Below are 22,640 nucleotides of genomic sequence, written 5' to 3'. Positions count from 1 at the left end.
GTAGGTCGAAAATCGCACGTTCCAGTTGTCCAGCCGCCTTTTTACGACTGGCGCCTGTGCTAAAGACCCTGGCCCACACCGGCCTACCTTTTCGGATCTATCTACATACATATATACTCGTATATAGGTATGTATATATATGTGTGAGGCAAGGTGCAAACTCTGCACGCTTGCCGAAAAATCTTAATTTGAATCGACGCCGCCGCCGCTGCCGTTTTCAAGTACCTTGCACAAAGAGCAAAGCGAGTCGTAAATTCTTTTGGGAAAGCGGGAATCAACCGGAGGGTTGGGATCCGAGTTCGAGTCCGAGTCCCCGAGTCCGAAAACCAGAAACCAACAAACGGCACAGATGCCACAGCCTAAAGACGTGGCCAGAACTGAGCCGTAACCAAGACAAACTCGACTCGGCTTAGACACTTGGCTTTAGACACTTGGTTTGTGCGGCTTGGTTACCTGCTCCTAACTGCTTTATTGTTCGACCCTATAATCCTGCGGAAAATAATGCGAAATACGCTTTAATAATTATTGTTATTCCTACAAATACAATATAAAAGCCATTTAGCGCATGCGCTAAACGGTCCTGGTGTAATTCCAACGAAAATTTTCAAGGTCACTGCCGAGCTGTCGTCGCGGCAGAGCAGGTAAAAGGACTCTCGTGTCCTTTTAGCTGTTCATTTGGGAAAGCCGTGGAATTTCCGCGTGATTTCACAGCGCTTGCGTGAATGATAGGGCAATGGGATCGATGGATCGGGATCGGGAAGGATCTAGTATTTAGGCAGGTATGCAAATCGCTTAGATGAAATAGAATTTCAGGGAAAATCCGGCTGGCTCTTCATTCGCATTTTGGTAGCGGAAAGTACGCGTTGCGATGAGTGGGAATATAAATTACGGGTAATACAGATCGAATCCTTTCGCAGTGCACAGAAATCTAGGCGGCTGGCAGGTGGAAAATGCAGGTATAGGAAGTAATTGAAAACGGATTGGATTACTTGTATGTTCCAATAAAAGGGGCAAGTTACTCTGATTTTCGCTGTATATATTTCCTTATAAAATTCGCTAGTTTTGATTTTGAACTCTTCTATTGGGAATCCTAAGATGTGCCCAGCGATCTAGATAAACCAGTATATGAAATCAATAAAAATGGAAATTATGCCAAAGCCAATATCAATCTAAAAAGGTTTGATTAGATTTAAATGTATTCGAAAGTTGCCCATAACAAAGCACAGCCATTTGACTATGGTGGTTTGAGATCATTGCATTAGTTTTAATTGCCTAATAATCCGAAAGGGATTTGCAAATATCTAAGATCTTGAAGAACATATTCTAATAATATTCCAAACGATTATATCCGCTTCCGGTTTACTAGCCCATGATAAGTTCTAGATTCCACATCTGAGTGGTTTTAAATATTTGAAAAGCAGACTCACCTTTGTGTGTAAAACTTCGCACGGTGTTGGCCGACTTGGTCAGCAGTCCCGGCTTGGGGATGTTGACCGAGTCGAGCTCGTGGCCCATGATCTCGGCGTAGAGCCGCTTCATCGGCTCGGGGATGATGATCTTGGAGCGATCGATCTTGGGCGGCCGCTTCATTTTGAACAGCGAGAGCAGGCTCTTCTCGATCTCGACTAGAGTGGAGGGATCTGGCTTGAGCTTGTCCTTGATGAGCTCCTCGTTGCTGTAGGTGGACGGGCCCTGCTCGGCGATGATGGCCTGGGCGTTGGCGGGCACGTTGATGGAGGCCACCAGCGTTGGCTCCTCCACGAAGATGGATTCAATCGGCGAGGATTGATGAGATTCTGTGTATGCACTGGCCTGCTTTGGCTGGTGGCTGCGATGGTGGTGCTGGTGCTGGCTCTTCTTGTGGCTCCTCTGCTCCTTGACAGCCATTTTGTTGTGGTTGTTATGGTTGTTGTGGTTGGGTTTATTAACTAATTGTTTAGACTTATTTTTGGAATTTTCTAATTGGTCTGTTCTTGGTTTATGCACTTCGTTGAACTGTCGGTTCGCGTCACTTTTGCTAGGTTTTTTGTTTTTGTTTTTTGTTTTACTCCGATGGCTTTTATCACTATCACTGAACGAGGCGGGCTCGCTGAATGGATTAAATGCTTTTGCTAATGCTGTGCTGGTCGAAGCTCCTCCCGATCTAGATCCAGATTGTCCTGATCCTGATCCTGATTCTGATTCTGATTTGGATTCTGATTCTGATTCTAGCGGAATCTGAGCGGCAACGGGCGCTATGGCGGCGATGAATCTCTGGGATATATCCTCGGTGCTAGCAACTCGAACAATCGTTTGAAAAGTCGCCAGCACTGCGAGGAGTAGAAGCCATGCGCGCATGGTCGCTTGCAACTCTGAAACGAGACAAAGACGAAGACATGGGTTAAGCGCTGGTCGGCAAGGGTTAGGTGGCTTCGGATAGGATTCGGATGTGGGTTGTTCGGATGTGGACCGGAATGGAATCGCATTCGTATTCCACTCAATCCAATCCGCTCTTGCACTCACACTCAGGCGGCCATGGGTGCAAGCGGGACGACTATAGGGCCCAACTCTTCGTATTTCGTATCTGACAGATGATAGTATCTGGTATCTTTCGCGGCGGCGGCGACTCAACGTATCTGTGTGTCTGTGTGCGTGTCGGTGTGTCTCTGAGCGTGTGTGCGTTGGACGACGTGCGCTGCGCGACTGAACGCTGCTCTTCTTCTTCGGCAGGTAAGCGACGTCTGCAGCGGCGGTAGCTGCGGCAGCGGCAGAGCAGCGGCAGAGCAGCGACCGCGGCAGCGACGTCGCCTCCTTTTGGCCCATTTGAGGGAACAAGAGAGCGGAGCGACCAGAAACCGACCAGACCAGAGAGCGCCTGGCCAAAGTTTTACGACCACGGCTGGCCGCCCTTCGGGGTGAAAGGTGCAACTAAAAAATGGTGGCTCTCCTCCTCCTCCTCCTCCTCCTGAAGCTCTCCCCTCTCGCTCTAGCTGGCCACCCCTCTCACTTGCTCACTTGCTCTTCGGCAAGTGTTGCAATCGCAGGCGGACATTGCACCTTTTGCACTGACACACGATCTTTTGGGACCAGCTTTATCGTTTTGTGTCTACGAATAGAAATTCAATATAGCCCCATACCAAACCCCAAACTTCAATACCGCACCCCCACCCCCCATCTCCCCGATGGATTTTTCAGTTATTAGAGTAGCTTCGATCGTCATATTTTCCACTTATCGCGCTCGCTATAGCGCTTTGATTTACAAACAGGCGGCAATGCTCAAAAAAAACCCCGAGAGCCAAACTTATCTGGAAAATTTATGAAAATTATTAGAAGTATTCTATATATTTTGGTTATAGGCTATAAATTTCCCAGATTTTATCTCAAGATGCGTTTGAGAAAGGTACGCCGTACGCACACGCACACACCTAGAACAAATTACATGTTGTTTTTCACATAAAGATTACCATCTTATCTTGTACTAAAAAAAATTTGTTATATGACAGGGCGCTTAAGCGCAAAGGGATCTTTCGAAAATGGTTAAATTGGAATTTGGATGGAAAGATGGCACACGCTGGGGGGTGCACAAGATCTTGGGCCTGCGATAAGGCGGATCGAGGGAAATTGGTTGAAATTGGTTGAAATTAGAGGGGATCGATCGGTGGAGGGAAAGGGTGAATGAAATTGAATTTCATAAATACGTTTATGATTTGTTCATAATTTGTTGTTTGTTTTTAATATGTTCCCAGAATTCCAAGTTCCGTGGGTTGTGGTTGCGTGTGGTTTCAGTCTCAGTCTCAATTTCCCAGTTTCCCAGTTTCCAGCCAGCCAGAGTTTAGCAGCATTAATAGGTTCTTTACTACCTGCCCGATGGCCGGCGATATATGGGACAAACGGGGGTTTCCCCTAGACATCCGAGCGATGAATGCCAGGCGCTATGCGGAATTTCCAAGCCCGCCGCCCATTCAGTGAAACTACGCGCACCAGATACAAGTCACCAGATACGATACCATGTCTATAACTCGCACTCAGCACTCAATTTGAGCCATGAAAAGTCGCAAGCGCCTGCTAAAGTTCAAATTTCAGCTTTTTGTCGCAGCACCAACGACTCCGAAATGTTTCGCAAATTGACACATTTTTTATTGTTAATGATTAACGTTTGATTCCGGTTACCCAACACCCCAGCACCCCAGAAACGCACCCATACCATCGCTACTATACGCCACTATAAAATAATCTGTGCCGCACTACGTCAGCAATTAGATTGGTTAATAATAAACGCCAACTTGGGCTCAAAACACTGGGACGGACACTCACGCACCCAGAAGATACAATAGAATCGAAGACTATATTCTGCCGGGTTATTTATGTGCCAGGATATTGACATTTTTGTTTTGTGTTTGCCGCCGCTTTTTATGTTCCCTTTTTTTTTACCATTTTGAGAGGGTCCATCTATAATATTAGTTGTGTATCAGAACGGTACTTTATTGTGCTGGCCAACAAAGGCTAGGGGAGTTCTCGGAATAGGATCCATGGGCAGGACACAATACGATTATGATGTACGTGGGGAAATATTTTGATTAAGCGCTGCATAAAATTGGTTTCGAAACAGGTTGAATTCAGTAAGTTTCCTTTTCGAATTCACGCCCTATACTTTTTTTTGGCCAAAAAACAAGACTTCTTTTAAATATACTCATAATATGTGGCTGAGTACGCCAAGCCAATTGAGTTTGAGAACATGAACATTCGCCAAATATCCCATTACCAATTCCTATGGACAATTTGAGTTCTCTCGAATGACACGACTGAATGCAATGCCACATGCCATCGACAAGGCGAACAACCCGAAAATTCCTCGGATCGACGAGTACCATATTTTCAATATCAAATGAACTTGGCTCGATATCGAATGCACGACTGCCATTATGCAAGGGTTTTGTGTGCAGTTCTCACAAGTTCAGCTATTCACCTCCGCCCCTTTTGTTTCACTTCTGATATTTTCTTCTTTTTTTTTGACACATTTACATAAGCTTAGTGGACGAAGGCCCGGCACTCACCTCAGTCTTATAAAGTTTCCTATGGTCGAGTGGTATCTTGGTCGCTTGATATTGGATCTCCGGGTGCCCGTATCGCTCAAGTCGAAGTCGAATATCGATACGACATGTGTTCGCTTATTAATTCGAAAGCCGTGTGATGGATCGCCCGTGTGGTAATGGTAATCGTAATAGTAACGGTAATGATAATGGTAATGGTAATGGTAAAGGTGAAGGAAAGCAATCAAAGTAGGAGCGACCAACTGTCTCGTGCACTTTTCCACTGAATTTATGACGGGCCTCGGAATCGGCTTGTATTCGGATTTGGATTTGAAGTTGGAATCGGAATCGGAATGGGATCCGTTATCGCGGCGAGCGGCTTTCGGCGTTCGGCGTTCGGCTTTCGGTTACACTTGGATATATTTGCACAATTTACAGATGTTTATGGCGCTGCGGCCGTTTCGCTTTTCAAATAAATCACGCTTGTGTAAATATCTGATAGGGATGTCGGCTACTGTTTTCCTCCGATAATTGTAGATGAAGTAGATCGAGTTCTTGTTGAAAATAGTGTTGCCGCATTCGAGGCGCACCTGGTTGATGTCGGTTGATGTGGCTGCGGTCGGAATGCCGCGGCACATGACACCCTGGCACCCTGGGGTCGGGATCTGGATGCGGATCGGGTTGGTATCCTGGGGGATACACCTGTCACCCGGCGGCTCCTTGGGCGGACGGTTCGCAGGTAATCCACATATTTTGCCAATGACACTCGCGAAACGCACTATGTTGAATTGAATGGCATTGTTTCTGGGGGCATCTCCAGTATCTGTTTCTCTATTCGAATCGGAATCGGAATCGGAATCCGAATCTGTATCTGTATCTGTTTCAGTATCTGTATCTGTATCTGTTTGTTGTACTTAATTCGTATTCACAGCTTTATTTGCTTTGGCTGGCCGTTCGGATTTCAGGGTTTCCCTTTACAACCCGTCAGTTGACATTCCACACACCCAGCTGAAGACACACACTCGCGCACAACAACAATCTCTGGGTGCCTCAATTTCTTTGTTTCCGCACGGAGATCTTTTGGCGATCGTAACGCTTCGCGTCGCGAATCTGTCCGATACTTTTTCTGATATTTGTACTTTTTGGGGGGCCCGAGAATTTTCCTCGAAAGCTTTGGGTTCACGCCAAGTGGCTCACTTTCCGCCGCTCATTTCGCTATAGATTTAAACTCGATCAGCGCTGTTGAACGACTAACGCCTTTCTGTCTACCTCCACCTGATTCCGATACTTCAGATACTCGGCTCGCTTACAGATACATCGGCACACACACACACACAGACACACACTTCGGCAGCTCCACTCCACGAGAGAGCGAGAGAGAGGGCCACGAGAGTCGTAGTAGCCGAGAGAGCCGAGGCGCCGATCGCGAGAGGAGAACTCGGAAAGTTGGGGCTTTAGCCCCATCTCCACCTCCATCATTATCGCGATCATGATCACGCATCTCGTCTAGCGTTTCTCGGACTCGGACTCGGATTCCCAGCCAGCGCGACGTCAAAATCTTCCTCGTTTTTGCGCCGCTCTCTTGAGTGACCACACACACACACACACGCACACACACACACTCAACCAATTAATTGGTCGACGTTCTCTGCGTTTTTGAGTCTTTTTTTCTCACTAGAGAGAGAAACTCACTCACTCACGTTCTGAGCTTTTTGAAATCTTTGGGGCTTCAGCAGGGCAGGCATTTTGGAAAACTCTAAGTGGTTACTTTGGGATTCGGCTTGTGGCGAAATGAAATCTTTACGCTTGTTAAACTCTAAATTCTAAACTCCTACAATTCCCAAATGTTTCAAAAGTATCTTCAAACAGTCTTATTGTTTCGCACTATCTACTAAACGTTTGGCAGTTTAGTAAAAGGCTATATTATAGAACGGCTTTTAAGAACTTTGGGGAACAATCACTTTCCTTAATAAAAGCATTGCGTTTTGCTTGCGATTAAAGTGCTGAACAAGTGCTGCCTTTTAAGCGAGCTTGTTACTAATGAACACAATAGTTTTATTATATATTTTGGAAATGGAACCCAATATGTTTCATATTGCGTTTAAGCCCATTTTGTGACATATTATATTATAGCTGGAAAATCGCTTCCACAATCTCGCCCTACTTACATTTGACACTCCTGCGAATTAAGTATCCAATCAGCCGAGTCGTTTCCTTCGGGCAGCAGAGTGGAGCATCTAGCTCTCGGGGATTGGGATTGGGATGTCGAGCTGCACGAGCGCAATGAGCCAAGTACGAAACCAAACTGTCTGCGCATTCCTGGAGTCTGGGACCTCGGATGCTCAGATGCTCAGATGTTCAGAAGTTCAGTTGTTCCGATGCTCGGATGTTCTGATGTTCAGATGTGCCAGCCAGCCAGGCAGCGATGGTATAATGACGATGATCACGATCATGATCACCGATCCACCGCACATGCCATGCTATATGGATGGCACAAGTGCGAGCGAGAGAGCTCGCTTTCTGGTTGTGTGTGCGTGTGTGTATGTGTGTGTTTAGGTAACGAAATCCTTGGCAACAACACAAACAGAAAATGAAATCAAAAAGTCAGGAATTAGTATAATTTTATTGGTCGGAAGGCAAGAGGTAAAAAAAAGGGCAGCGGTGGCAGCCATAAGAATGACACATGCCGGCTCTTTCGCACTCAGGCACACAGATACACACACACACACACGGCCAGCTAAATGCATTTTAACTGCCTTTTTGTTGTTGCACTTGTTTGTTTGTGGAGATGACTCTACGTTTAGTAACTCGGGGCTCTTTCTTTCGACTCGACTCGAAGGCGAGTCTTCTTGGGCCTCCGAACACCCGCGCATGCGCAGCCAACGTGGCTCTGCTGCAGTGGATTGCATGGCCTGTTGTTGCAGTTGTTGCAGTTGTAGCTGCTGCAGTTGTTGCAGTTTTTGCTGCTGCACTTATTACCAACTGAGCAGGTGCTGCGAACCAGCCAAGAAGACGACGGATAATGGGGTTTGGAAGGTGGAGCTGGCTTACAAACTCACACAATGCCAAAAGGTTGCAGACAAAGTCTGATTGGGAGTGGTAGTAACTTTCTTTTCATTCTGAGACTGGAACATTCTGTAAGCTGTCTTCTTACAAAATTACTTACAGAAAGATATATGTTCCTTAGATCTGTGGGTTTCGTTTCAAGATTTACGAAAAGTACCCAGAAAATGCGTTTCAAGCAAGTCCAATAAGGTGCCTTTGTTTGGCCGCCGGAAATGAAGCTCAACTGCGAGAAAACCCAGTTTATGCCCTACTCAGATCCTGGTCCTCTTCCATTGAAGACCGTTGGCGTCGTCTGGTCGATAGACTGACCAAATGGAGCATTGCCAGACATTGTGGCTATACTTCAATGTACTTTACTTCACTTTACTACGCCACACATGGTCAGCTGGCGCCAAGGCTGCTTAAGTAGCCTTTGTTCCTGTCCACTTCTTCACTTGTCGCCGTCTGTCCGGCTCTTGTGCTTCCCTACTTACGCAGAGCATCGAATTTCCTAGCTATTTCTATGGTTCCCTAATAGGACTACTGCTCCGAACTATGTATATTAGTTTAGTTCCAAAGATTTGTAATAATATATATTAACATTACATTCCAAATATCTGTACAGCATAGTGTGCTTCGAATGTTAATTTCTTTAGAAACGTATATGGCCGTGAGTCTCCGCTTTGGCTGCCTAACCCCACGATGCCCCACCTCCCCGCGGCGGTGATTCATGCCCATTGGCGCACAGAAAAACTCCAGAGCACTCCACACAGATACAGAAACAGATACAGATACATTTGCCGCGAAGAAGGCGGGCTCCAAAGTTCGTGGAGATCCTTTTGTATGTTAATCGTCTGTCTGATTTGTCCGTCTTTCTGTCTCTGTGTGCTCTGCTCTTCTGCCGTTCTTGAGATGGCTTTGTGCTGGTGATGGTGATGATGGTGATGGTAATGGTGTTGGTGTTGGTGTTGGTGTCGTTCTGTGCTCCTCCTTCGATTCGTTTGGTCTCTGCTGCTCTCTCGCTCTGCCGCTGCATCATCCGGCAGATAAACAGATACAGATACAGAGACATTGGCCCTGCGGAATGCCGGCTCTCCGCCACTCAACTTTAATGGCACTTAATTACCTTTCGCACGGCCCTGCTTATCGGACCACCAGAAATCGGAGTCCTTGAGCGGCTTATCGCCGCTTGCCATCCCTGGCGCTACTTTCACTGGACCAAAAGGAGACCAACAAGTGACGTTCGAAATTCCAAATACGAAATCCATTATCAGCTGCCGTTCATTTATCAAGTGCTCGTGTGTCATTTGTTAAAGGCAAGTGCCTGGCAAAAACATCTCGCAGCGCAAAAACTCTCGAGTGCTGGATGGGAATGGTTCTCATCCCGATCCTGGACGGGGCACCAGGCGGCGGTCCACTGACCACATGCCAGGACCTCGGGCACAGCAGGATCGTCCCGATCCCGATCCCTTTTCGCATTCTGTTTTCCCTGGCACGCAACGGGGGCGTGAGTCCTAATTGTCCTCGAAGTGGATGGGAACTGCAAGAATGCGGGTTCCTCGGCGTAGCTGGGATAGTTTAATCAAAGTCTAGAAGACAGTAACTATCTATGATCATTTAGGTGTCCTTTTTCTGTAAGAACTCCTTCCATAATATGCCTTCAAATACAACTTCTTATGTTAAGAAACCTTCAGTCTTTCAGTAAGTTTTAAGATATCTTTTACTTAACTAAGCCACAATTATGAAATATAGCCACATGATATTTCCACCCAATAGTGACTGATAGAGATAAGGGTGTCCTAATAGAGATATCTATTTCCCGAAAACTTCCCTCCCCCAATTAGTCCTTATGCTGCTATTATTACATGTTCTAGTGTTTCAGCTGTTTACACACACAAACACAGTGTGGTTAACCAAGAAATGGACCTCATTAGGGGATCTTTTATACTGGCCAGCTAATCAATTACCATCGAGAAGCAGCCAAAAGGAACAAAAGTCGCCAAACAATGCCGCTTGGCACGTGGACATTCGTCGAGAGCCTTTCACTGCCTTCAGTTTGATGGAAAGGTGACAGTCGCAGTCACTTCAGGAAAACCAGAAACCGAACCTCCTGAGGCAGCCGCAAAACTGCAATAACAAATACAAAAACACCATTCGATACAATCCGATTCTGAATCCGATTCCAATTCCTACGAGCATCAATTGTTGCTCGACTGGGTCCCTGGATTCTTGTCTCTGGATGCTCCGCAGCGTCTTTTGTTCAATTAAAACGTTATTATTGTGTGTTTCGCTCGGCGATGAATGACAAACTGGCGGTAAACTGCAACTGGGGACTCAAAGTCTAAGTTGCATCTTGTGAAAGCTGATCCTGAGCGTTTTGTAAGAAGCGGGGCATGGATATGGGTTTCGGTCTGCGTTTTTTTTTTAGCTTGGCTTTGGGTTTGGGTTTGGTTTTGGGTTCGGAGTCCGGGATCCGGGATCTTGTGGTAATTCGATGCTGCCGCCAATGTGCCTGCCTTTGTTGTCGTCGGAATCGTTTTGTTTGTTTATAAATTGGTAACAAAGCCTCCTCCTTCGCCGGCCATTAGCCATCAGGATCGGCACTTGATTTATGCATTTTGTGATGGTAACCCGAGACCTTGAAGCGTTTTATTAGCGCCAGTTAATAATTCCCCTGGGAACATTGTAATTTCCAATGGCCAATGGCTCCAAATGAAGTGCAATTGAGTATGGGTGGTTCATAAAAGATGTTCTGATGTCTATTACCTTAACTTGATTGATGGCGCTGTACCTTATTATTTTTTATACCTTCTCTATGATTCCTACACTTTCTTAAACTTTAACGTAGTTGGTCTCTGAGACATTGTATTGCTATACAACTCCGTGCATGATAATGAAGTCTTCTCGCACTCGTCAGCGGCGTGAAGCAATCCATATAGTAGGAAGTGGGGAGGGAGCCACATGGCTCCACTTTATGGAAACAGTTTGAATTCGAATTAACACAGCGGGCAGCCCGCATAAGCATTAAAAGTCAATTGCAATTAAGTTCGGTTAAGCATGCACGTATCTTTTTGTAGCGGGTATGTGCGAGAATATCAAAGGTGGATGCCTCGAAGCCCTCTCGAGTGGGCCACAAATCAAATTGGCTCCCTGATCCGGGGATCGAATTGAAATCTGTGCACTGGGCGAAGGGAGATCGGGGAGTTGGGGATCGGGAGCTGTAGCGCCATCGATAAAACTTAATGGCCACCATAACTGTTGAGCCGAATGGCGGCAAATTGCAGCGCGCATTCAAATTTATTACTAATTGGGTGTGAATTGCAGGCAGTGCAAGTGCTGCATATGCAGCATGCAGCATAATCGAAATGGGTGCTAATTGATAGGCCTTTGATCTGCGGCCTCTATTTATTTACAGCGATTGTAAAACAACGGATCGTGCATAAAACAAACATTGCATGGCCAAATGGGCATGGGGAAATCGAAATGGGAAGCCACTAGCAAATGGGTAGTACTCCACGTAATCGCCGGGTCTTCGTGGGTCTGCAGCCAATCCGTTGACTGCACATCAAAATCATCATTAACACCGGCGCTCTGCTGTTGGTGATCTGGAATCTTGGATCCGAGATTCGGGAGTAGGAACTAGGGGTTCTTCGACACATTCACGTAATGGTCGCATTACTGTCAAGTGGCCAACGGAAGGGAGACATCAAATTTTATGATTTCATAAATATTTAACCAGAGATTCAATCTCTGGCAGTTCCACCACAGTTTGCCCCTCGTTCTCAAGAGTGCCTCCTTGTTTACACTAACTATTTCGGATCCCGCAACAGAACACATTAATTTACTTTGTCTTCGGGCTGTAAACACTCGTTTCATTTACTGTTGCCAAGTCGTTGGCGTTATCTTCTGGTCTTGTTGCTGCTACCACATAAACTACTCGTAATGGCGCAATAATCGCCACTTACATAAATGTTGCCTAATATCCATTGTTTCCATTTTTATGCACCGGCACTTGGCTTTTGTTTTCCACTCGATTTGTGCAGCTTATTGTATCCCCAATAATTGAACATCATATTTTTCGGGAGCCATAAAACCAAAGCTGTTTTCGTGTTCATATGGCAGGGTGTTTGAGCAACAGAGGATAGTTTTGGAAATTATTAATTTAGAAATTTAACTGCTGAGTCTTCTAAGGAACTGTATCTGTATCTGGGAAATGCCAATGCATTTTCACACTCTACCCACTTCCTACTTTCGTCGTTCGTCCTTTTTTATCCGAGAGATGCCCCCGATTCGAGCAGAGTAAACATCGGAACATCGACGGATCCATAAAGTTATGTTACATTTGCCATGCTCAGGCCCAATCAAAAGCGCCATAAAATAGGCGATCTAGCGATCACTCCAATCCAAACAAAGGCGGGCGCTAAACTCGAGACGATATTGCCAACTTTGTTGCCAAGATGATAAAATCGTTTGAGAATCTGTCACCTTGTCGCCATAAATTCGCAACTCGAGGTGGCAAAAAACCACAAAACAAGCGAAAGATGAGGTGCCGATGATGGGGAACATAACATACATACATGTCGTACACACAATCAACATCGAAATTGAAATCGAAATGGGGAAGGAAAGTCTGGGAAGGTACTAAAGTTTGCATACTCTTAGTCTCGTAAATTGTAAACAAAATTATTGCAGCGATTGCCGAAATAAGTGCAACCGCAAAACGAAATTCAATTTGAGTGAACTGCAAATGCAGTTTTGTTTGTTTGTTCGCGCGGTTTTTGCACTGCAATGCTGCTGCTGCTGTGGCTGTTGCTGTTGCTGACCCAAAGAAAGAGGGATTGCGAATCAGCCTCGATTTCGGATCGATTGTGGCATATTGGGTCTATTTTTACCCCCGCTACCAGCACAGCCAGGCAGATAACTTGTTTATTTATAAGGCCTGTGTTTGACATTGAAAATAATTTATAAACTCTGTTGTCCGCGCGCAATTCATACACTTATGCACTCCGCCATTCACGAGCTTCATTCATAGGGAATCCGCGGCTCGACACACTCATTACCAATGCAATTGGCAGTGCGGCGCGGCACAGATGTGCTGCAACCGGGCAGCACTTAACTGTAGGCCCAAAAATGGTTAAAGCCATTCATGTCAGGATCGGCAAAAAGGAGCCGCATCCATCAGTATGCAACATGGGGCAGCAACATGTTGAGCAGCCGCAATGTTGCCGCAACAATTCCGGCCAATTGCTGCGAAATGTTGCCACTGCCAGCTGGCATCTTGTAAATGCGCCGCATGACAATGAAGCCAACTGTAGCCTGCGCCTCGCCCCAACCGAGTCCCCATCCCAATCCCCATCCCAATCCCCATTCCCAATCCCCATTCCCCAATCCCCATTCCCATCTCTCATCCCAGTCCATCCATCCCGTTTTGGGCAGGACAAGCTATTCTCCTCCGATCCGTTCTAGTCTCGTCTGGTGAATGGCTCATGGCTCATGGCTCTGACTAACTGGCTGACTGGCTGTCCACAGTGCGTATGAATGGAGACAGCCGCTCGTCATCAGCTCTGCGATCAGAGATGGCAGCGTGAGAGCCTTCGATAACGACCATCTAGATCTATTTGGTACAGAAATACAGATCCTTAATGCAAAAGTAGTGGCAAAAGTAGTGGGCCAAGAATAACTGCAGCTTTAAGTAATAATACTGAAAGTGTAAAGATCTTTCTCAATCTCATTTGACTTAATAAGATCTTTAATTAGCATACAGATTATAGCTATTAAAAGTAGCCATATATCTTGTACTTATGGTTTTTTCTATAAGTAGTACTACATTTTTTCAAAAACTTCCAACTCCTTTCCTTGGCCATCAGATACTTGAACTTACAACAATCCATGGCGATAAATCAAGGCTCTGCAGCGAGCATCTGATGGCCGATCTTATCGAAGGTGCCATCTCGATTCTGGGATCTTGGCAATCTTCTAATTTCGCATGCAGCCGCAGACTCGGACTCGCCTCGATTGCCAGATCGCGTGCATTGCTCATATATGGCAACGGGCGCGCATGGCGCACGTTTTAATTAGGATAATGAGTTGTTTCCGGGCTGACATCGGCGGAATGAGCTCCTCCAGCTCCAGCTCCATCTCCAGCTACAACTCCAGCTGAAGCAGATTCATTGAGAGTTGGCCAGCTCAACTAGTTGTTGGCCATCAGCAGTCTGGGCCATAAATGGAGGTACCATGTTGGAATTACAAATCGTTGTAAGTTTAATTAAAAATTAATAAATTTATGAGTTGCCATTCGCATTAGCCATGCCAATTGTCTCTGGCCAGGAGCAATGCGGTGCAGCGATGCTGAAATGCAGCAATCTTGCAATGTTGCAATGCGGCGATGTTGGGATGTTGCACTGTTGCGATGTTGCTGCCTGGTCCTCATTGATTTATGACTGCTCCTCCGAGAGAAGGAGAGACTGCCGGGCGTCTGTTGGCCTCATCTTCCAGGTCCTGCATTCCATCTTAAACAATTCCTGGCAATTTAGGAACTTCACTAGACAAAGAACGCATGTACTACTTACAGATGGATTATAATAATCCTAATATAAGTATATAAATGAATGTTAGATTCAAGTTAAATTTATTCACTTCTTTCCATAGTAGATTTAGGAAACTGCCACTTCAAGGAGCACCGCCTTTGGTTGACGACTGACGCGCTTCTTGGCCACTTCAGTTGACTAATTACCAGGAGCCAGGATGGTGTCGCCTGACAAGTATGATCTCCTTTCGGACGTCATTCACAGCTCGCCGGCTGTGGTTTTCACCGGCTCTCCAGCAGCCACGTTGGTGGCCCGGCGCTAGCTCCTGGATTCCTAGATTTCGGCAGCCGGTTCCCAAACAAATACCAAATATTAGCGCTTGCCCTTTCAACGATGGCTATTCCGATACCGAACCCAATTCCGTACTGGCACTACGGTGATGTTGTTTAATTGCCGCTCTGACAGACGCACGCATGTCAAGTACAAATCAAAGCGAAAATCACAAATAGATACAGATACAGCTACAGATGGAGATACAGATACAGATAGAGATACAGCTCCAGATACATAGATACATCTATAATGCGGCTAGCTGCGTTTGCGTTAATTTTTTGTTTATTAGGCGGTAAATATCAAAGTTGAGCATAAATCAAATGCTGGCTGCTACATATCCCACAAATACAGGGGCACTGAGAGGTACTCTCGTTGTTCTCGTGTCGAAACTTTTCATTTTTCGACATTTTTTTCCAGTTGGGGTCTCGATTTTCAGTTTTCAATTTTTGGTTTTCGGCTTTTGGCTTTTGGCAGCGTTAATTTGTACGTTCTACAAAATGCAACTTGTATCTTGTATCTCACGCTCTGTTTGTTTGTTTGTTGCTGCTGCTGCTGCTGCTGCTCTGTTTGTTTGCGTAGCTTGTACGCTCACTTGGCTCTGGGTTCTGTTTAGTTTCAATAACCATTTTCCAATTAACACGAAACGCGTGTTTTTCACGTTAATTAATACAGAACTTTTTATCAATATTTGCAATAAAAATCAATCAGCAGCTTTTGCAATTAATCAACATCAAAAGCGAGCGCTCCCCGGTCCGCCAGCCAATATATTTATGTGCAGATACCGATACAGATACAGATACATTTACAGCTGCGAGCACAGATTTCGTTGTGGAATAGGTAGGTAGGTACACAGGTATCACAGATACATTAGCCCACTAAGTACCAAACAAGAGGAACAAGTTGCCGCCACGCTTTTCTGCGTTGTTGGCGCCTTCCAGCGAAAAGCGTCTGTATTTTTTCGACTGACCTTTGATTGCTATTCGCGGTACTCAGTGCGCCTTATTCCAGCGTGCTTATATAAGCATTATATAAGCAATTAAAACTATTATTAAGTGAACCGATTCCGCGTAGAACACGTGAAATTTATAGACCGAATTGCATTTAACTAAATGTACATGTAAACAATTGCCGCGAAAATATATCCATCCATCTGAGGATGAGTGAATTATGGCCACCACTGCGAAAGAGTAAGTCAAGGTCATCAGAGTTAGGAGGTGGGGTTAAACTAAAATCAAATGCGCATATTGGACACCTTGAGGATATATTACCCTTGATATATTATGCCTAGAATATATATGCCCTTTGAACTTTAAAGAGCACATCCACACGCCTGAATGGCCATAGTTCACCAGCTGTTCGATCCGTCGGATCTTGGGTGGAAGCCACCCACCTCCGGATCGCAGACATTGACCAAGCGTTGAAATCAAGTGCATTAATTTATTACACAACAAGCAGATTGCTTCGCAAATCAAATGAACATTTACGGCGCGACCAGATACAAGATACAAGATACAAGAAAAGTGCATGGCAGCCGCATAATCAATACAATTTGTGCGTTACGCCTGGATGCGACGACAGACGAAAGAGAGGGGTGCACAGCGAAAGAAAGAGAGGCATATATGGCGGGGGCGGAGTATACAGATCTGTTAGGATCGGTACGCCGGCAATGACCAACTGGGCATGTCAGCCAACGGCAGCTCGTGCGGATCAGGAAAAGGTTAGCAAACAGCCAAGTGTTTGTATTATTTTGGTCTAATGGGAACATTTTTAAAAAGAAAAGATATGTAATAAAGGAAGTTCGATTCATCGACATATACATATAGTTTAGTTATGAGCAAGGCTACCCTTAGAAAGTTTCAGCGTTCCAATGACCCCTTAAAATCGTATGGAGATGTGAGGGTGAGGATGAGGATGAGGGTAACCTGTGTGTCCCTGATGGCGAACGCATGCCACCCACCAGGTGGGCAGTTATGCGGGGGCCTTCCTGTCTTCGGATCGTGCCCTGCATAAAGTGGTACACTTAATTGCGCGCCAAAGCGATCCATCGCCAGCTACAAGCCCCAATCCCCAATCCCCAAGTAGCATCCCCCACCGCCGAGCAAACAGATTGTTCCTTTTCTTCGTCGTCGTTTTTGCCCACGGCGTGTAGCGCACTTAATATTTATTGTTTATTTACACAAGCGCATTAATCGCAAAGCGCAAACGCGCCAAAAACGAGCAGCGCAATTCACCGTAAAGGCCCCGTCGACCATCCCCATCCCCATTGCCACCCAATCCCATGGCCCCACCACCCCCAGCATTTGGGATCGAGAGATTCCCAGCCAGAGAGGGCCAAGTTCCTAACTCAATTCGATGGAGGTTAGACAGCGAGGAGAATGCAAAACAGTGTGATGGAAATGTTCAATAAATGCAAATAAAGAAAAGTATGCAAAGATAGATCAAATACATTGTATAGCCATGCTAAAAACTAGTTAAAATAATCTATTTCATATAATACAATTCATCTATTCTTATGGTTGTTAGTTGGTATCACAGAAAGGCTTTGGATGAAACATAAAACTGTGGTGTTTAACCCTTCATCCCACTGTCGCCTTTGCCTTCTGCCTTTGGACCACCTGGGCCCATGGTGATTTTGGGAACTTATTGCGTTTCAATATTTAGTTTGGAAATGAGCTCTCTTCGCACTAGCTCATTTAATTGCTAATTTATGGTCGCACAGGTAGCGATGCCTGTTTGAAGCGTTTTTGATAATTGCGATTGCTGATTTGTGGCTAAATTTTTGCAACTTTGTGCCAGCGGGCAGCGCAAAAAGCGACGATCGCTGCTGCTCGTGGAACAAAAATAAACAAAATGCCCTGGAAATGGATGCGATTTGTTGCTGTCTTCTTGGGGAATTAAATGTTTGCGAGGGATGGAGGAATCCATGATGGGTATAATGTGTATGATGTGTATTTTCCCACCAGAAAATAGTTACTTGTCATCCGGGCCGAGCTTCATTAATTATGCAATCAGAAGTAGCGGCTAGAGCGATTTAGGGGCATAAATCACACGCTCATCATTCGAAGGCATTCGAACGCAATGTTCGACACTAAATTTGCATAATTCCTGGAAGGCAGCGTCATCGTGCCGAAAATGCCCACAGATCTCCGGACAGATCGGGGCAAAATATATATGCTCGTCAAGTGGCTTAATAGCTTGGGGAAAACAAGTGAAGTTCAACAGTTTGGAGAGCACTCGAGAGCGCCGTCGAAAGGAAAACACTCCAGTAGTGCTGGCCAAGAATAATCGCAGATGACTCGGGATCGGGGGATCGGAATCCAATTCGGACTCGGATTTGGCTGTGGCTGTGCACTCCGGATCGGATTCAGCCTATCCACAGCGTATGGCCACGGCCTATTGAAAATGAAAATAACTTAATGCAAAGTAAGCGGCCAACAACGACAACGCTCAACTGTTCATGAGCAAACAAGGTTGTACATGGAACACGGAACATGCAGATCGCCGCACGGCCATCTCATCTCAGCTCGCTGGCTTCGTTGGCTCTTAACGAGGCCGACATCAAACAAAACGCTGGCCAGGCAACAGGCCAGAGCCACAAGGCAACAGGCAGCCAGCAGCCAACAGCCAGCGTCCAAGAGCAAGACCAAGACCAAGACCAAGTAGAAGACCAAGACCAAGATCTCATCTCGATCTCGAGGCTGGGCTTCACTGCTATGTAAACAATTCCTAGGCAATGTGTCTGTGTGCGCCGCTAACATTTCACTCAGCATGCTTTGCTCGCAGGAGCTGCCGAAGGGAAAGGGATCGAAGTGGTGGTACCCTGGGATTTCATTCAATTCAAGGAGCAGCAGGACAGCTGCATTGATAACTAATGGCTTTCTCTCAGTTAACCAGCTAAATCATAATCAGGAAACTTATCAAAGAGGTGAAAACATTTGATTAGATCATAGGAGCTCATTTAGTTGTAATCACTTTCGAATGTACTTTTCAACCAACCCAGTTTGGCACCTTGTTAACGCTTTCCCGACCAATCAACCAATACCCCCCTTGAGAAACGAGTGCTGGGCAGCAACAAGATCACTCCACTCTTCCCGCGCCGCGCGATCACTGGTAATGTGAAAAATTTCTTAGTCAAATATTGACCAGGGCCAAGCAAGAAAGAAGATCCAGAGCTGACGAGGTTGATGATTTTTCAATTTGGGTTTTGTAGTTTTCCGCTGCGCTGATCTTTTGGCCGGCTAAACAGAAAATACAAAAAAAAATAGAAGTCGAGGCCTCGACTTGCAGCACTTTAAAACAGTTCATTTCTTTTGTCAAGGCGTTGGGACCAACGACGTTCGAGAGCCATTCGTTTAGAGATTGCCGCTCGGCAAATGTGGCTGGCAAATGACAAACAGGCTACCGAACAAGTTAAAATATTTAAACATGTTTAGTGATTTGCTGTTAAGTAGTCGGTAATGCACACGGGCAGTTCAGGAAGAAAAAAAAGAGGAGCGCATGCAGTGAAAAAAGCGGATTAAAAAGTATGATGTTTATATTACAGAATATATGTTTGAAATCTACAATTTATTCACTTGAATATATTTGCCTCTACTAAGAGAAATATCTGGCTGCTTCTACGCAATGAAGCTGTTGTATAGATAGATAGATAGATAGATAGATAGATAGATAGATAGATAGATAGATAGATAGATAGATAGATAGATAGATAGATAGCTAGATAGATGGATAGATAGATAGATAGATAGATAGATAGATAGACAGATGGACTTTGCCGCTTGAACTTTGCTCGATCGACAATCGTCAGATAGGAAAGTACGGATGATGACAGCTTTAGCGTTGGCGATGATCAACGATTTAGCGGCACTTGGTGTTGCAGTTGCACTTGCAGTTGCAGCTGCAGCTGCAGAATCCGCATCTGAATCCATAGCCATATCCACATCCAAATCCCAATCCGAAGAAGCTGGCCCAGTGTGTTTGTTTATTTATTTGCCTTTGGCTGTTAATAATTTATGTAAGAGCGTGTGGGCACTTGGAAAATAACAAACATCGCTCGCCGGGTGCATCCACAAATCTCCTGGCGAAGTGTAAAGAAAAATTGTGATTTTGAACTTGACGGCTCGAAAATGGGCGGCTCCCTCCTTTAATTAGCATTGGTAATGAGATTTTAATACTCCCCGCGATGGGTGTGTGCGTGTGTGTGTGTGTGTTTGTGGAAAGCGCAGCGATAATGCCCATTGATCTCAGGCGGCGTATGCGTGATATTTGTCGAGTCATTTGGCCGAGTTCGAGTTGTTTGGCCAAGCTGCGATTTGGCTTTCTTTGTACACAGTTCATTCATACTAACGGTATGTGTGGAGTACTAAAAAGAAAGTGATTGCGATATGCTTCATGTATCTACTAGATTTAATAGCTTATCCTTGAAAATAGAACAACAATGTCGAACACGTAGTCTACATTGCTGTGAATACATTCGATTTCCGTATATCCCAAGAATTCCCCAACAGCTTTATGTGCCCACAAACACCCACCCATGTACTTAGTTTATGCATTTTTTAGTTTTCCATTTCAAAGCTGCCCACAGTCTTCCGTTGACTGATCCAATTTCTGGGGAACCTTGCCACACATTCATCAGTGCAACTCGAATCGAAAACAAACCATTAATTTGCCGCACAAACTTCTATCGAATCGAGTGCCTATGGCGAACATCATGCCATATTTCTTCCTGATTTTTGCATTCGCTAAAAACTGGCTAAAACACTTACAAATTGTTGAAATTCTATTCTTGGAAATACACTTTCAATTATTATTTCCCGCTAATACACACACACAATACAAAACGCGGGGCGACTGGCAAATAAACAAAGCGAGTCGAAAAATAGCGTAATAGCAAATAGCAAATAGAAAATAGAAACAAAGTGTTGGGATTCCAAATCAGTGCGAAATATTTGCATTGATTACGTGAGAGAGAGCCGCCAGTGGAGAAAACCCTGCGCATAAAAAATATGCCAAAAACAAATAAATAACGCGTCTGCAGCAACAGCGAGTGTATTTCTGTATATTAAGTGGCCGAATCCGAACTAAACAAATCGCAAAAGCCAAAAAGGCAAAAAGCAAAAAAGTGAGAACAAGTGGCACGCATGGGAAGTCTGCCGCAGACCTTATAATAAACAAATGGGCTGCCAGAGCAATTGCACGTAGCGTACGTTTTAAACATAAACAAACCAAAACAAAAGCCCCTGGTCCAGCCAAACCAGCCGAAAAAGTTGCCCATAAAAATTTCAGACTTGTATTCCACCGCTAGACGAAACGCCAAACGCCAAAAGCCACATCCAAATCCAAAGCAAATCCAAACCAAATCCAAAATCAAATCCAAATTCAGATACTCTGATTGTGATTGCGAGATACTTGTGCCGCGGGGCAAGGATGCCGGGACTTTCCGGGGCGATCTCTTGCTGTGATTTTTATGCACAACAAGCTGCAGATGAGCGGCGAAAAAAATCAGTGGAAAAAAAAGAGAAAAAGGCAATTTTTAATCGAAACGAATTAATGAGCAGCGCAGAAAGCGAAATATTTTTGTTGAAATCGTTAAAAGAAGCGCACGCCTGCCGATGATGATGATGTCCTGCAGCGCCAGCCAGCAGATACAGATATACACCAAAAGAAAAAACTATAAGGAATAATGCAACTATATCTATATAGCATCTACAGATAGCAAGGCTTCCTAAACAAAAGTTTAAATATATCAGGAAAACGCTTTTGACCGATGCTCGCAACGCAACGATTGTTTGTGTTGGTTGTTTGCTTGTGTTTTTCCGCGTGTAGATACATCGACAGATCCAGATACAGATATGCATAGTTGGAGTAGCCGCTTAACCTTGACCACGCCGCCCAGCTGGGATGATGATGCTGCAAAGTGGGTTCTCCAAGGAAATATCCCATATATATTCCCAAAGCCCCTCAAATCGACGCAGCTCCGCAGCCACCTGTAAACGGCTTTTGCAACAAAATCTGTCTAAATATTTTGTGGCTGGGAGAACGAACGAAACATTTATGATTTGTGGCCGCGCAATGAAAATGCGTTCATGGAAATGAGGCGAATGATTTCGAGGCCAGCTGAAAACAAAAAAAGGCGAGAAAAACCAAAAAGAGAGAAAAAACATATTGCATACATATGCGCGCCTTGCCGGCCGGTAAAATATACACTTGTATCTATATCTATATCTAAGTATCTACTCCTCCCTCGCCACTTGTATCTGTATCTGTATCTGTATCTTCGCCTGCTCTTGGCCCACTGAAATTTATGTTTGGTCATTAGCATCAACAAGCTCGCCTCGCCTATCGCAATTAAGTTCTCAAAGTATTTCAATTATTTTAATTTATCCGTGAATTCGACTATCCATAAGTTTTTATGGCCCGGCCCATAAATGCCATAAATAAGCACTCTTTTCTCGCAGTGGCTCCCTCAAAGCGTTCCGATCGATTGGAACATTCTCAATTTCAATTGACTTTTATGGTTTAATTATTTACACGCTGAAAGTTGCATGAAAATTTCCAAGGCGAATCGTTTGGTAGGCCCAACTCGATGGTCACGGCAGTTCCGATAGTTCATTTACCCGCGGAGAGCCTTGGGTCAGCAATTGCGCAGATTTGATGAAATATAGGCACACTTCATAGGGTGGAGACCCATGAAACTGATTCAAACGGTGCGGGGTATCAAAGATCC

General features: G+C 45.0%; 1 protein-coding gene across 4 annotated transcripts in view; it reads right to left on the bottom strand.

Moving 5' to 3' along the window:
• The window catches only part of LOC122625896 (protein decapentaplegic), a 32,748-nt gene that overhangs the window by 2,594 nt on the left and 7,514 nt on the right, over positions 1–22,640 (bottom strand). The window contains exons 1-2 of one of the 4 annotated variants that reach the window (XM_043805950.1): positions 7,178–7,196; positions 1,428–2,351 (exon numbers count right to left, since the gene is read on the bottom strand). In XM_043805950.1, coding sequence (XP_043661885.1) covers positions 1,428–2,337 — 910 coding nt within the window. In that variant the 5' untranslated portion in view covers positions 2,338–2,351; positions 7,178–7,196. Of the gene's footprint in view, positions 1–1,427; positions 2,352–2,502; positions 2,640–5,033; positions 6,230–7,177; positions 7,197–22,640 lie in introns of those variants that run through there. The other 3 variants (XM_043805948.1, XM_043805949.1, XM_043805947.1) reach the window with 3 other exon arrangements.

The sequence above is a fragment of the Drosophila teissieri genome, chromosome 2L, assembly GCF_016746235.2.
Source record: "Drosophila teissieri strain GT53w chromosome 2L, Prin_Dtei_1.1, whole genome shotgun sequence".
Lineage (NCBI taxonomy): Eukaryota > Metazoa > Arthropoda > Insecta > Diptera > Drosophilidae > Drosophila > Drosophila teissieri.
This window is presented reverse-complemented; position numbering and strand designations above follow the sequence as displayed.